We start from the raw sequence: 16,552 nt of genomic DNA, 5'->3' as shown, positions 1-16,552 counted from the left end.
AAGGCTAGTGCTGACGCATTAGTGAGTGGGGCTGGATCCTGGGGTGGCAGGCTTGTGGTCGCAAGATGTCCCAGAGCTGGTGTTGGCTTGCTAGTAGGCAGGGCCAAGACAAGGTGAACTCGAGGCTCATGCAGGCCTGCTGGTTGGTTGGCTGGGTCCTGACAAGCCAGGCTGTGGGGCTGCAGTGATCCTGCAGCTTGTGTCTGCCTGTAGGTGGGTGTGGTCAAGGCCCAGGGGATCATGGGTGCCAGGTGGAGCCAGGTCCTATGATCTCTGGAAGAAGGGTCCTAGGGGTCCTGGAGCTGGTGTTGTCCTGCTGGTGAGTGGGCCCAAGTCCCAAGGAGGATGGCCGAGGTGTCTCAGAGCTAGTGATGGCCTGCTGATGGGTGGGGCCAGGGCTCAGGAGGTCCCCGGGCTGGTGCCAGCCTGCTAGTGGGTGGTCTCTGTTTTGCCATGGCAGGCTGTGAGGCTGCAGTGGTCCCGGGGCTTGTATCCTCACATTGTTGTGTGAGTCTAGGGCCCAGGTTGTCCTGGGGCTGATGCCAGCCCACTGGTGTGTGATGTGGGTTGTAGGGTTAGCAGTGGCACTCTGATGAGCAGAACCAGGTCCCAGGGTTTCTGGCTGTAGGACCCTGGTGGTCCTGGAGTTGGTGTTGACCTGCTGGTGGGGGGGGGCTAGGGCCCCACAGGGTCCTGGGGCTGATGCCTGCTTACTGGTGGGTGGGCCTCTGGCCCAGGAACTCCTGAATCTGGTGCCTGCCCACTGGTAGGCAGAGCCAGGTCCTGGGGTCTCTGGCTGCAGACCCTGGGGGTGGTCCCTGAGCTAGTCCTGAAGCACTGGTGTGGGACCATGGCCTGGGTCCTCTGATGGGCAAGACCATATCCTGGGGCAGCTATGGGCTCAGGGGTTCTTAAGGAAAACTGTCTGCTGGTGGGTGAGGCTGTGTCCCTACACTTTTAAGCTAGAGGGAGGATTCCAAAATGGTGCTTACTAGCACCAGTGTCCTCAAGGTAGAATAAGCTCCCAAATATGGCTGATGCTAGTGTCTCTGTCCCCAGAGTGAGTTTCAGATGCCCCCTGCCTCTAGTAGGCTCTGTAATATCAGCAGGTGTGTCTGACCCAGGCTGAGTAGCTTGACGTGGGTCTCAGAACTGTTGCTCCTTGGGGAGACCTCTTTTAACTTTTTGTTATCCTCCTATTTGTGGGTCGCCCACCCTGAGGGTATGGGTCTTGACTATATTGGGTGTCTGTCATTTCTTATCAGCCTTGTTGTGGTTCCTTCTTTATATCTTTAGTTGTAGACAATCTTTTCTATTAGATTCCAGGTTTTCTCATCAACAGTTGCTCAATAAATAGTTGTAAGTTTGGTGTGCCCAGGTGAACAGGGGAGCTCAGGGTCTTCCTACTCTGTCATCATGGCCACCTCCCACCTACTCTCTTCTTAAATACCCAAGAAGCACACTTTTTTTTTTAATACACCACATTTTCATAGATTGTAACAGAGATATGTTCCAAATATTATTGCAGTCTGTGGCAGGAGGTATAATCACACCAGAGAAGGCTCCAGAGAGATGGCAGCATTTGAACTGGGTTTTCAAGTGGAAGTGGAAGTTAATAGGGGAAGTTAGAAACGAGAATCGTGTGTTCAGGCACTGAAACGTGTTGTATTTGGATAACTGTAGGTAGTTTGGTAAGACCTGAGGTAAAAATTGCATTTTTTGGTGTTGGGATGGGAATGGGAGGGAATATTAAGTTGAATTTAGGTAGAGGTCAACTCCTAATTGATGTCATATGTCTTCCAAAGGAATTTGTATTTTATTTAATAGGGAATGAGGAGTCATGGAATGTTTTTAAACCAGAAAATGATGTGGTTAGGGATAAATTTTAGAAAAATAAAATAGCATGCAGGATGGATTGAAGTGGAAGGAAACTCAAAGTAGGGAATCCAGTTGGGAACCATTTAAATAGTCTGGGGCATTTGAAATTCTGAAGCAAGAAAGTAGCACTGGACATGAGAAGTGGATAATTAAAAGGTATTTAAGAGCTAAGTAGGCTTGTCAGAATTTGGTAACTTAATGGCACAAAAGACTCTAGTTTAGGTGGCTAAGCCTCTCTAACTAGGTCTTTTTTTTTTTTTTTCCACACACACACACACACACACACACACACACACACACACACACACATACTGTATTTTATTTTTACAAGAGATAAATAGACTGACACCAAGCATTGTAAATGGATGACCACAAGAAAAGCAACAATGATTGCAATTACCAAACACGAAACACACTCACACTATGTCATAATATTGACATTCAGTCCAGGAATCCTCCACTGTAACGGTTTCTTTACTTTTCAGTGAAAATTGATTTGTATATTTTTTGCCTCTGAGTCCTTGTGGGATTTTTTTTTTTAATTCAAACAGAAAGTCACAAAAATTATAATCATCCTCATCAGTTCACTCAGTCCCGTGTAATTAAAATTTTTTATCTTGATCTTTTGTTAGCACTTTTATGAGTTCATCAGTTTTCCATTAGAGTTATGAAAATGCTTATTCATTCAGTTCAGCAGTACAGTTACCAGAAACCTGTACTTGACATGCAGAATCAAAAAGGAGAAGAATATATTGAAATATAGATAATAATTATTTTCGTGGCATGTGTTTAAGACATCTAGGAATGGGTATCAAATGGCACGTGGAAATTTGGACCTCACAGAATATAAAAAGGCATGAATTTTTTTTTTTTTACTCTTCTCACTAATTTTTTTTATTTTGGAAAATATAGTTATTTTTAATAAATATAATTTTTTTTTTTGCTTTACCAGATTTTTTTAACATCTTTATTGGAGTATAATTGCTTTACAATGGTGTGTTAGTTTCTGCTTTATAACGAAGTGAATCAGCTATACGTATACATACATCCCCACATCTCCTCCCTTTTGCGTCTCCCTCCCCCCTTCCCTATCCCAGCCCTCTAGGTGGACACAAAGCACCGAGCTGATCTCCCTGTGCTATGTGGCTGCTTCTCACTAGCTATCTACTTTACATTTGGTAGTGTATATATGTCCATGAAAAGGCATGAATTTAATAAAATCAGAGAAGTGACTAATTTAGAGTGTGATAAGTAGAGAAGTAAGGATGAAATTCTACAAACATATTTATGAGTCAGGTGAGTTGGAAAATCTTGAGAAGGTGTAGAAAGAGAGTGAGCAGGAAGTCAGTGGAGCATTGAAACCCAGAGAAATCTTGAGTTTTAAGGAGACAGAATATGACAGGTAGAACACATTGAGATTGGAATGTCATCAAAAGCAGTTTTTGGAGAGAGGTGGAGATGAAATTTCAAGAGATTAGAAGTAATAGTAGGAAAGCACGTGGTAATTGAGCACAGAAAAATTTCAAGAAGGTTTGCAATAAACGGAGCAGAGAAAATGGATAAGGGGCTATATTTTACTTCAGGGAAATTTAAGTATAAGCCCGTCAGTAAGAACGAGTTCCTTCTTGCACAGCCGAAGCTGTTATCTGAAGTCAAAGGTTCTCCTCAGGGCTAACATCACCATCTGCTACACTGTTATGTCTATATTTACTGTGCTCCAGGTGTCTAATTGTTTTTTTTAATTGAAATGTATTTGACATATAATATTGTATAAATTTAAGGTGCAAGACATGTTAATTTGATACATTTTATATACTGCAATATGACTGCCATTGTAATCATAATTATAATTTCTATCCTGTTACATAATTATCCTTTCTTTTTAGTCTTTGGAATAATTCTAGTCTCTCAGCAAGTTTAATGGTAACAATACAGTATTGTTGCCTGTAATCACTGTTCTGTGCATTAGATTGCTACGACTTATTTACCACTTGTTGCAAGTTTGTACCCTTAAAAAATATCTGTTCTATCTCCCCACCTCCATCCCATGGTAACCATCATTTTACTCTTTTTAGGAGTTTGGATTTTTAGATTCCACATGAAAGTGATATCATGGAGTACTTGTCTTCCTCTGCCTGACTTATCTCACTTAGTGTAATGCATTCAGTGTTCATCCATGTTGTCAAAAATGGCAGGATGTCCTTCTTTCTCATGGCTGAATAATATTCTGTAATTATTAATAATAATTTATATATGTATGTATGTACATTGTATTTTTTTAAAGGTAACAAACTTATATACTGAGGTAGATACTTTTTTTTTTAATGTGACTCCTTTTGGAAATAGGGTCTTTTTAAAGAAAATTTATTTATTTTGGGCTGTGTTGGGTCTTCATTGCCATGCGCGGGCCCTCTCCAGTTGCCGGGAGCGGGGGCTACTCTTCGTTTCCGTGCATGGACCTCTCATTGCAGTGGCTTCTCCTCTTGCGGAGCACGGGCTCTAGGCTCGCGGGCTTCAGTAGTTGTGGCACACGGGCTCAGTAGTTGTGGCTTGCGGGCTCTAGAGCACAGGTTCAGTCGTAGTAGTGCACGGGCTTAGTTGCTCCGTGACATGTGGGATACTCCTGGACCAGGGTTTGAACCTGTGTCCCCTGCATTGGCAGGTGGATTCTTAACCACTGTATAAATATACCCCACTTCTTGTTTATTCATTCACCCAGTGGTGAGCACTTAGGTTGTTTCCATATCCTGGCTATTATGAATAATGCTACAATAAACATGAGAGTGCGTATATCACTTCGATATCCTGTTTTCATATCCTTTGAGTATATATCTAGAAGTGGAATTGCTAGATCATATGGTAGATCTACTTTTAATATTTTGAGGAACCTCCATATTGTTTCTATAGTGGTTGCACTGTTTACATTCCCACCAGTAGTACAAAAGTGTTCCCTTTTCTCTACATCCTTGCCAACACTTGTTATTTCCTGCTTATTGATAATAGCCATTCTATCAGGTGTGAGGTGATATCTATTTGTGATTTTGATGTGCATTTTCATGATAATTTGTAATGTTGAGCATCCTTTCATGTACCTGTTGGCCATTCGGATATCTTTGGAAAAATGTCTTAGCTCCTCTGCCCATTTTAAAATCAGATTATTTGGAGGTTTTTTGTTTTTGTTTGTTGTCTTTTTTTGTTTTTTTTTGCTGTTCTGTTGTATGAGTTCTTTATATATTTTGGATATAAACCTCTTATATACGATTTGCAAAATGTTTCTCCCATTCAGTATGTTGTCTTTTCATTTTGTTGTTTCTTGTGCTGTGCGGAAGCATTATAGTTTTATGTGGTCCCATTTGTTGAGTTTTGCTTTGGTTGTTTGTGCTTTTGGTATCATATCCCAAAATTTTTTGCCAAGACCAATGTAGAGGAGCTTCTTCCATACATTTTCTTCAGGCATATTTATGACATCAGGTCATATGTTTAAGTATTTAATCCACTTCAAATTTTTTGTGAGTAGTGAAAGATAGGGGTCCAATTTCATTGTTCTGCATCTGTTTATGCAGTTTGCCCAACATCATTTGTGAAGAGACTTTTCTTTACCCATTGGGGGTTCTGGGCTCCTTTGTTGAATATTTAGTTGACCATATAAGTAGGGTTTTTAATTCTGGGCTTTGTATTCTGTTCTGTTGGTTTTTGTGTCTATTTTTAATGCCAGTACCATACTGTTTTTATTACTGTAGCTTTGTAGTATAGTCTGAAACCAGGAAGTGTGACATTTCTGGCTTTGTTCTTTTTCCCCACAGTTGTACTGGATATTCAGAGTCTTTTGTAATTCCATACAAATTTTAGGATTGGTTTTTCTCTTTCTGTGAAGAATGCTATTGGTATTTTGATGGGGATTGCATTGAATCTATAGAAGACTTTGGGTAGTATAGATATTTTAATGTATTAATTCTTCCTATCCATGAAGAAGGGGTGTCATTCCATTTGTTTGTGTCTTTTTTGATTTCTTTCAGTAAAGTCTCATCATTTTGATTGTTCATATCTTTCACTTCCTTGATTAATAGATACTATTTCATTGTTTTTTGATGTTATTGGGAATGGGCTAGTTAGTCTTTATTCCTTTTTCTTATGTTTCATCTTTAATGGATAGAAATGCAACTGATTTTTGTACGTTGATTTTATATCCTGCAAGTTTACTGGAATCATTGATTAGTTCCAACAGTTTTTTGGTGGAGTTTTTTAATTTATTTTTTATTGGAGTATAGTTGCTCTACAATGTTGTGTTAGTTTCTGTTGTACAGCAAAGTGAATCAGCCACACGTATACATAGATCCACTCTTCCTTGGATTTCCGTACCATTTAGGTCAGCACAGAGTGTTGAGTAGAGTTCCCTGTGCTATACAGTCTGTTCTCATTAGTTATCTCTTTTATACATAGCAGTGTATATATGTCAGTCCCAATCTCCCAATCCATCCCACTCGTCCTCTGCCCGTGGTATCCACATGTTTGTTCTCTACATCTGTGTCTCCATTTCTGCTTTGCAAATAAGTTAATCTATACCATTTTTGTGATTTTCTATGTACTAAATCATATCATCTGAAAATAGTAACAGTTTTACTTCTTCCTTTTCAATTTGGATCCCTTTTATTTCTTTGTCTAGCCTAATTGCTCTAGCTAGGACTTTCAGCACTATGTTGAATAGGAGTGTGAGAGTGGGCATCCTTGTCTTGTTCCTGATCTTAGAGAAAAATCTTTCAAATTTTCTCCCTTAACTATAATGTTAGCTGTGGGTTTGTCACATATGGCCTTTAGTATGTTGAGGTATGTGTTCCTTCTACAACCAATATGTCAAGTGTTTGTACCATTAAAGGGTGTTGTATTTCTGTCAAATGACTTCTTTCTACATCTATTGGGATGATAATGCGATTTTTAAATTTCATTCTATTAATGTGATGTATTACATTAATTGATTAACGTATGTTGAAGTATCCTTGTATACCAGAGAACATCCCTCTTGGTCATGGCATGTAATATTTTAATGTGTTCTTAAATTTGGTTTGCTAATATTTTGTTGGAATTTTTGCATGTATAGTCATCTGGGATATTGGTCTAGTTGTTTTTGATATTTGGATGAAGACACCCAGGACAGTTCGGCTCTTCCACCTCCCTTCTTCCCAGCCCTGTCGCTAAACCCAGCTCAGTTTCCACCTGGCCCTGTTCTCCAGCTTACCATCAGTTTCTTATTACCAAGATCTTTTATTACAATGTGACTTTTTACAGTTAGTAATAATGTTTATTTACGTGAATTTTTGGATGAATTTTCTCCCCATGTTCTTCTACAGTTTTGCTGCTTGTATTTCTCATCATTGTATCCATAGCGTCCCACAGTGTAAAAACTTTGAAGTTCTGGCAATATTCCTCACATGTTAGAAATCCTCTTGATGCCAAGTTTCTCTAGGCACTCTTGAAATCATCAGCATCAGAATGATTGAACTTCCGAGATAAGAAGCAGAGGCTGAACAACTCTTAGACTGTGACTATTATCATTTTTATATCCAAATATTGGTGGAGTCAATAGGATAAATAAGACTGACAAGGAACAGAAGGTTAGAGATGTTACATAACGTGCCCAAGTTGGGGAGCTGTGATGTGGACCCAGGTGGTCTGACTGGAGAGCCTGGCATCTGTATTATGTACTCAGTGGTCTTACCTCAGTCAGATATTTGAGGTTGTATGGATTAGATGGACAGGGAAGTCTGAAATCAATCTGAACACTAATCTTTTTAGTGGGTTTTAAAAAGTTTTGGTTAGCCTTTTATTTTATTAAGGAAAACATTACTTAATTAAATACAATATCTATCGAAACCAGATTGTCAAGTAATATTATTTCCTGTTATTCTGACTTGCCATATCATTTGCCGTAAGAATGAACCTATTGACAAAGTTCTCTGATAGTATTTATAGAAATCTGTGGTTCAACCCTGTAAGACATTTGATATCATCAATATGACTAATAGGAATAGAATTTCCTGTAGTAGAAATTGTCCTAACAGTGGTTGTGATTATCAACCACAATCAATGAAAACTATTGGTTATCAGCTGTGTACAGCTATAGAATCTGGATTTGAAGAGAAAATAAAACATTAAAAAGTATAGCCTTCAGAAAAATTGTAGTTGAGTTGGAATCATAGTGTATGTTACAATAAAACATGTTCAAAAAAGGGGTTAATTAAAAAAAATTGAACCAGTAACATGCATCTAAATTGGGTTTTGAGAAGTCTAATTCAGAAATAACCTATACCAGAACTGTCACACCTGTCATCTAAGATGCCCCCAGGTAGTGTAATGCTTGCTGTATGCTAGAAACAGGTGAGATTCTGAATTAGAGTGGGTCCTGAGTGTCAGTATTTTAAACAAAACAAAACTAATGAAACCTCCAATAAGGGTTTCTAAATGAGTCAGTGTTGAGAATCATTATTCTGGAGTATATATTCCAGAGCATGAGAGAGTATATCATCTTTGTATCCTCAGCACCTCACAAAAATCTCATTCACAATATTTCTGAAGAGTAAGCCCTCATGTTCTCCTCCAGACTTGTCCCGCCAATCCCTGCTTCTAGTACCCTCCACTGTTGCCTAACTTGGGGGACTGCATCCCTCTGCACAATATTAAACTTCAAAAACCTGGGAGTAATTGTAAATTTTGTCCTTTCTTTTTTAGTACACAAGGAAATCATGATGTTCTCTCCTTTTTCCCTTCTAAGTGTTTCTAAAATCAGTCTGCTCTTCTTTATCTAGCTTCCTATGCCAGTCAAGAAAAAGTTCTCACCTTGACAATAGCCTCTTAATTGGTCTTCTTCCCTGTAGGTGTTCTACCAGTAACCCACATTTCATCCAGAGTGTTTTTCCTGAAATGCGAATCCGATCAAACTGTTCTCTGCTTAAAAATCTTCAGCAGCTTCCAGTTGCCTAAACACCCCATGTCATCCAGAGAGGACCCCAGGCTCTGGAGCTTTTCTCTTCAGCCTCATCTTCCACGTCATCTCTACCTACTTATCACCCACCCCTCAAGCCATACTGAACTCATATTCAGCTCCCTCGTTTCTTGCATGCATCTCTCAGCTTTCACACACCCTCCTCTATTTGAAACAGTACTGCTACCCCTTTCCCTCAACTCAAAATCATGGCAGCCTTTTCTGGCCACTCAGTCTAGGTTATTCCTATTCCTAGTTCCATCAAGGAAGGAATTGCTTTTTATCTTGTATAAGGCTCTACTTCTAACACTTTACTTGTATAAAGAATTAGTAAATGTCTTAAATGACAAATGATGCAGATAATTAGGATCTTAAAAGCTCTAGGCCAAAATGAGGATTATGATGACTGGGAAGATGATTGTGATAGTAATTCATAATACTAATGGAGAGCATTGTTGAGAAGGTACACAGTACTGCGCCCTATACATTAATTATATCACTGAGTCATCATTACAACCCTACTGTGCAGTTACTCTTTTATGGACGAGGAGGCTGAAGCTTGGAAACATTATGTAATTTGCACAGGGTTACAAAGCTAGTAAGTGGTAAAGTCAGAATCCAAATCTAAACAGCAGATTGCAGTTACTACTTGGCTACACTGCCTTCATGATAAGGACTAAGTCAGTAGTTATCAGATGTAGGAATTTTACAGCTTAGTATAATTTTGAAATTAAAAAAGGAGGGATTAGAATGCATATATGACATGTAACCTGTTTATTAACAATTTCGCTATTTATAATAGTTATCATCAACTATCCCATAATTTCACAAAAGATAGATCATTGTTTCTTAAACAATTCTAAACAAGAAAAGAAACTATCTGGAAAAGAGCAGTCGTTCTCAATATAGGAAATTGCCAATGCTACTCCAATCTTGGTCCGTTATGCACTGTCCTTATATCAATGAAAATGTTACAAGTAACCTTTTTTTGTTTTGTTTTGTTTTTGTTTTTGTTTTTGTTTTTGCGGTACGCGGGCCTCTCACTGTTGTGGCCTCTCCCGTTGTGGAGCACAGGCTCTGGACGCACAGGCTCAGCAGCCATGGCTCACGGGCCCAGCCGCTCCGCGGCATGTGGGTTCTTCCCAGACCGGGGCACGAACCCGTGTCCCCTGCATCGGCAGACGGATTCCCAACCACTGTGCCACCAGGGAAGCCCACAAGTAACCTTTAAAGGCATGTTAGGGTCCTGAGATACTCAAGAACTATTATTATTATGATAAAGCATTTTGAAAAAATAAATCCATGCACCTAAGAAACTCAAAATTTGAAAAAAACTTCATGAGTATGCATTTTGGTAAATATATTTTAATGTACTAATAATTACACTGTATAGTCAGATGGCTGAGTCCAGATTTAAACTTTAAGACATTTGTGGCAGAAACAGGAAAACTGCCTAATTTATCATTACAATAAATGTGTTGAAGAAGTGTTAGGTTAAATCTAGCACAAGTGACCCTGGTATATGCTGATTTTTAAAAAGTTCATTATAATAGATATGAACCTGTGACATGATTACTAATTATGGCAAATTATATTGGCTTTCCAGTTATGCAGTAATGTTAAATTTATTTCTTAAATACATTTATTAAAAAAAATAGAGTCCATTTAAATAAAAATTCTATTAAGCAGCATTGTCGATTATACACCAATTTATAGAAAATTGTGTTGGTGCTTTGTGAATAATAACCCGACTTAAAGATATAATGAATTTGAGAATCAAGAAGTGCCCAAGACCTTAAACTTATTAGAACTTCATACCAGTAACTAAAAATTTTCAGTGGTCACCCAAAACTAAAGGTCAGAGGCAATATGCCTTTCAGATCTAACATTCTAAGGCCTAGCTGAGTATACTGCAAAGAGAAGAGACTGTCAATATGTGTCTGTGAATGTTCAAAATTTTTTTTTAATTCTAGGTTTATTACTCTAGGAAGTAATGGGGCGAATGTGCTGCACTGGATGTTTGATTTTCCTGTCTGTTTTAAGTAGAGGTGTTCTGAATGTGTTTGCAGGCAGAGGGAAGAAAGCCTGTACAAAGGGGAGACTGAAAATGCTTGAGAAAGGAGAATTGATGAGGCAAGGTCCCAAGGGAAGAGGTGGGGATGGGATCAAGATGATTGATAGAGGAAATGAGGGTAGCTGGGGAGTAAGAGGATTGATTGAGGAGATAAATTGGTACAGAATGAAGCCAGATGTTCAAAAAGCAAATGTTATCCACCTCACCCTTTTAAGTAGGGTTTCCTGTTAAAATGCCTTGATCAGAGACTAAGGGTCAGATTTTCCAGTAATCACCATCATTGGTATCCACATACTACATTCCTCCCCTGTGTAGGTATTTTTGCTTATAGGAGTCCCCAGAATGAGAAGTAGGCTTACATTATATTAGATTCCACATAACATCAGGCGCATTACTTATTAGGTGAACATAGGGGGGCAGGTGGTAAGCTGGTCTAAAGGTAAAAGGCATACAACAGTGTAAAAAAACAAAAACAAAAACAACTCTTTATACTGTACTTCACTGCCCTAGCTTCTGTTTGCTATAAACTAGCTAGGAGAGATATTTAACTGTTAGTCAGATGTATAAAAGATATGCACGTTTCAGACATTCTAACTTGTTTCTTTCAAACTATTTTCCCAAGGTCCTTAAAGAAACATGGAAACATTATTTTTGCCTAGAAAAAAGATTTTTCTTACAGAAGTCAAAAGTCTGTTTTAATAAGTTTCTAAACGCTTTGATGGCAAAAGCACATGTGAGAAGTGTCAGAGTCTCAAGGAGTTGCAATTTCATTTGTGAGTTGAGGTTTGTAATTGTAAAGGCAACTTTCATAATCCCAAATTTTACTTCCACAATCTAGAATTCTCTGCCCTGGAAAGCCTGCTTTCTTAAACTGTATGTATGACAGAGACCTCTGTTTCTTTCAATTGGATTTTAAATAAATAATCAAAACTGGTGACTTTAAATGATAAACTTTTATTCTGAATATACTGTTTTTGCACAGGATTTAACACAACATTTTCTGGGATTATAAATATTTTTATAACAGTAATATACAAATTTTTACAAAACGTTTTTATCGGGCTAATTTCCACAAAAGTGTCGAGAGAACATAATAAAGGGGAGAAAAGATCTTTTGTTCACAAAGCCACTTGGCCTTTTGCATGGATGCACACTCAGCACTTCAATAAAAGTATCCCTAATAGTATGATCCAACAACATACAGCACAACAAAAAAGACAGCTTTGTCAGGTCACACTGTAAACCCAATTGGCATCTATTCAAGACAGTATCCCATTAGTCTCAGTGGAATTTCTTTGAGTTAACCTTGTGAACTAGAAATAAAGTAGATGAAACTTGGTAAGGGTTGTCTAAGACTTTGAAATTCTGGAATTTTTTCAAGAAATCAAGAAACTTCACACTTTTGCTTTACTGATTTGCTCTTTACAGAAATGTACATGGAATAATAGCAATGCTAACATTCTGCTATGGGAAAGCAACACACATTCCAGATAATTGTAAAATATTTGAAACTGCGGGCAAGTGAAACCATCATTCTATGCTATGCTTAAAAAAAAAGTCCTCCATTTTGTTACACTAGGTCAGACTCTGTACCTCTAGACACTTTAATGTCAACTAACATGATTAATGGAATAGTTCAGAGTTTTAATAAGACATAGAATTTAAGCTTTGGTGGAGAGAAAGATTTAAATGAGATGTAAAATACAAGAGAGCATCAAATAAGCAAGTAACACTTGGGTTGCAAAGGTCACTTAAAAGGGATACTGCCTATTTGAACCCTGTAAGGCCAGTTTTAAAGTTAATAAAAGGAATATTATAGGAAAACTTACAAATGGCAGCAACACTGTCTTGTTTTTTCCAAGTTAAGCAATGACGCCTCAAGCATTAGAAACATGAAAAAAGATCATACTAAAATCTTATAGGCCCAGGACCTAAAAGTCTCTTCAGTCAAACTTGCTAACTATGTCATGTTAAAAACCTGTTACAAATATGGACCACGATTGGTGTTTGGCAGTAATGCTGGTTGTTCAAATGAAAAAATATAAACAAACCATTAATGCAAAGTTCATTCCTGTTATTCAACAGCAATGCAAGACTTTTGATTCTGTTAGTGACAAAATACATTAAGCTGCATGAGCATAGCAAAAATTAAGTAAGCAAAAGGGGTTTAAAAGCTTTTTTCTTGATCTCTTGTACTGTTTAGTCTTTGAAAATCAGTATTTATAACAGGCTGAAATTTAAGTTCTTGTCAACAATAGAACTCACAGAAAAATCCTAAATTAAAGATAACAATTGGATGGGACGAGTGTTACTGTCTTTCAAAAAATTACGCCAAATGCGTGAAGACTAGTATTAGGCACGAGAATAACGTTCTTACCCAATTTATTAACGTATGTGTGGTTGTTATATGTTTATTTTATAACAGAAAACAAAGGATCACGGCAAGACTCGTGCATGTAAATATATTTTGATGGCAAGTGAAATCAAATAGGACCCTGCCAAGAGATGCCAAGTTTAACTGTGATTAACACAACAACAATGTAGTTGATGAAAACATTATTTCAGTGACATTAGCCATGAAAATATATTTAATAGATTTTAAAGATAATTTTAAGGTAGTTTGTTGTATGCTGGAAGCAATTCAGTTGTTTAAATGTGCATCGTTTATATACACAAACTAACATAACTGTATATTTCGATATCCCCTTCCCAACACTTTCATGATTTAAAATAGTCTAGCAAAAGTTAACAATAAGTTTTAAATATTTAATTAACAAACAACATGATTTAAACATATTGTTACTAGAGTGAGAAGTTCCATATTTTTTTAAATCACTTTGGTGTTTTCTAAAACGTCAGTACCAGTTACAAATGAGACTACAAAATCACAACAATGCATTAGAAATGGTAACTGATGTCAACTCTTAGAACAATAGTTGGCAAAGTGATTCCATTTTCCCCTCCCCCCATTTTTAAATAAAAAAATATTTTAAATAAGGAAATGTACACAAATGGTACCTAGGGTATATTGGTGGTGGAGGAAATTACAAATGTATGCAAAGCTAAAAACAAAACAAATAGACCTTTTAAACTATGCTAAAGAATTGGTTATATCTTTGATATATGAAGCATATTAAAGCATGCTGGATAATGTTAATAAGATTTTTACTTAAAAATGGTATATAAGAAAATTTCCAGCATAGACACACACCAATATTTGGCATGTTTGAAAAAAGAACAAATGCATTTTACCATTAAAAATATCTGCATACTTCCAGCAGAATTATTCCCTATAGTTAGAGTTACACATTCATTGTTTTTACCCTTTCTTCAAATACTGTTTACCCCTGAAAATAATCTTTAAAAGCATAAATAAATTCTGCTACCATATTACTCTATAATGAAATATCTAATTTACTACACTAGCCATTTTCACTAATGAGGCTGTATAAAAACAATTTTGATTATTCACAATCAAGTATTCGTGTGCATACATATAGATTCAAGGTTTCCTTTTTGTTCAGATTATTGTAAAACCCTCATCAAACTGCATGGAAATTTTGGTCAAGTGATCATACCATTTAAAACAGAGGGAACAAAAGCAGCAGCAGCAGCAAATCTGGGATTGTAGGTGCTGCTATTCCAGCGAATAAAGAGGAAACCTAGGGTGAATCTTCATTGAGAACATATATGTACTCTTCAAAAAATAAATGTGTCAAATCTGATTTATGTACTTAAAATATCTGTACATAGGTTTTCAGGCAAAAGCACGAATCCGTATAAAATCCATTAATTCCCATTTCACCATTTACCTAATCCAATCATTCAGCATTTACACTGCACAGTATATTCAGAGTAGTTTAACGACATTTTAAAAGATGACTTAAGTGCATTACATTGCAAGGTTCAGATTCTTACATAACAATAATGTCACTCAGTTAACTTTTCAATGGACTATACTCTACAGTAAGAGAAAAACAAACCGAAAGTTAAAATAGCAGCAGCATCATGCAAAACACCCTTGGTGACCAAAGTTCATTTATCACAAGAAAAAACATTTCCCCTCCCCCCAACAAGCTTTCCTTAGAGCATTTTGAAATATCTGGCTAGCACTACAGAACTTTACTGTGAACAAAAAGAAAATTGCATCAAAGCGTTTATTAAGGGCTCACATTTATGAGGAAATATGTCGCATATTAATTCTACCCTCAAGCACCTTTAATTTCTTAATTATTTTCAAACAACCAATTCATTACCCCACCAAAACTTGGTCATCATTTGTGTTATATTTCTGGCAGAGAAGCCATTCTTCATAAAGCATTTTATTCATGGCAATTTTTATCGTAGAAAATAAGCCATAATTTCTATTTTGACAGATTACACCAATGTTAATTATCTCTCTCCCTCTCTCTATGTATACGTTCAATAATAATTACTCAAAGCAGCAAATAATTTTGAACAGAAGAATAAGGAAAAAATAACTTTCTTTTCCCCTAGAGATTTTCTTGGTAAAAGAACAAGGATTGCAGCAAGTCAGAATTCCAGGTCAAAATTAAGATAATTTGTATGATTCATAAACAGCTGTGTGGGGAGCCCTTTTACATGTAATCACCACCAATGCAACAACAAATTCTCAAATTTTCCAATAGAGAGCATGTATAGTATTTTGCTTTGATGTTATATATAGATGATGCAGGGTTCACGCTTAAGGATCTGACACCCTGACATGCAGCCAGCGGGTGCCTTCAGAGTCTGTGTCTTAGAGTGATGCCACGGGATGGTCTGAGCTAGTGGTCTGCTGATTCCACAGTTGACCCTCTTTTAATGCAATGGAGGGCTCATGTTTTGGCAGGGCCTGGAGTTTAATATGCAGATTTGGTTTTAGAAGGTCATAACTGGTAGTGTCTGCTGCCAGATAAAAGCCAAAGTAGTACACACTGGATTCCGATGATGGACCACAGGGAGGGACTTAACCCAGAAACACCCCCGCAGTCGGTATAATCCTCCTGTTGGAAAGAAAAGGAAAACAGAAAACTCCTGAAAAATATTTGGTAAGACATCTCCCAGAGCACGCCGTGTTTAGTCCACTTCTGAACTCACCTTATAAAGCTGCTTTAATTTGAATCCAGATAATTTACACTGTCCTAGATTTTACTGTTCAACAAGTTTAGATAAAGCCGTTTTCCTAGTACCGTTTGAAGAATGCTTTACATTTTTAGTTGTAGATTCTGATGATTATGAAAGGAAATACTGTATGCTGTTCTGAGTGATATTCCAATTTCTAAATTGAAAAACCTTACTTTCACAGTATTAAATATCCTTCTATATTTATAAGTACAAGATATAAAAATAAAATTTCATAGTCTATTTTATAATTCCCAAGAATTATGATATTAGCAATTATGCTCAATAAGGCAAAGTCTGAGATTGGTAAAATAAATAAATTTGAGAAATGAACTTCTATTTTCCCTATCCCTTATATCCAATTTCAAACGTGAATATATCATGCTGCACATGTAGCATCTGGACCTTCATCAAGAATTAAAATGAAGAATAATGTAGTTGAACCCTAAAAGAAAGGACACTCTGAAAACCTATATCCAAAATAAAGAGCTAAGCTAGCA

At 37.1% G+C, this 16,552-nt stretch overlaps 1 protein-coding gene across 2 annotated transcripts in view; it reads right to left on the bottom strand.

The window, feature by feature from the left end:
- Positions 1-11,862: 11,862 nt before the first annotated feature.
- Positions 11,863-16,552, bottom strand: part of CACNA2D1 (calcium voltage-gated channel auxiliary subunit alpha2delta 1) — a 515,558-nt gene continuing 510,868 nt past the window's right edge. For both annotated transcript variants that reach the window (XM_060304737.1, XM_060304738.1), the window contains exon 40: positions 11,863-15,934. In XM_060304737.1, the coding sequence (XP_060160720.1) occupies positions 15,818-15,934 (117 nt within the window). In that variant the 3' untranslated portion in view covers positions 11,863-15,817. The remainder of the gene's footprint in view (positions 15,935-16,552) is intronic.

This window comes from Globicephala melas, chromosome 9 (assembly GCF_963455315.2).
Source record: "Globicephala melas chromosome 9, mGloMel1.2, whole genome shotgun sequence".
Lineage (NCBI taxonomy): Eukaryota > Metazoa > Chordata > Mammalia > Artiodactyla > Delphinidae > Globicephala > Globicephala melas.
Note: the sequence above shows the minus strand (reverse complement) of the source record. Positions and strands in the feature narration are given on the sequence as shown.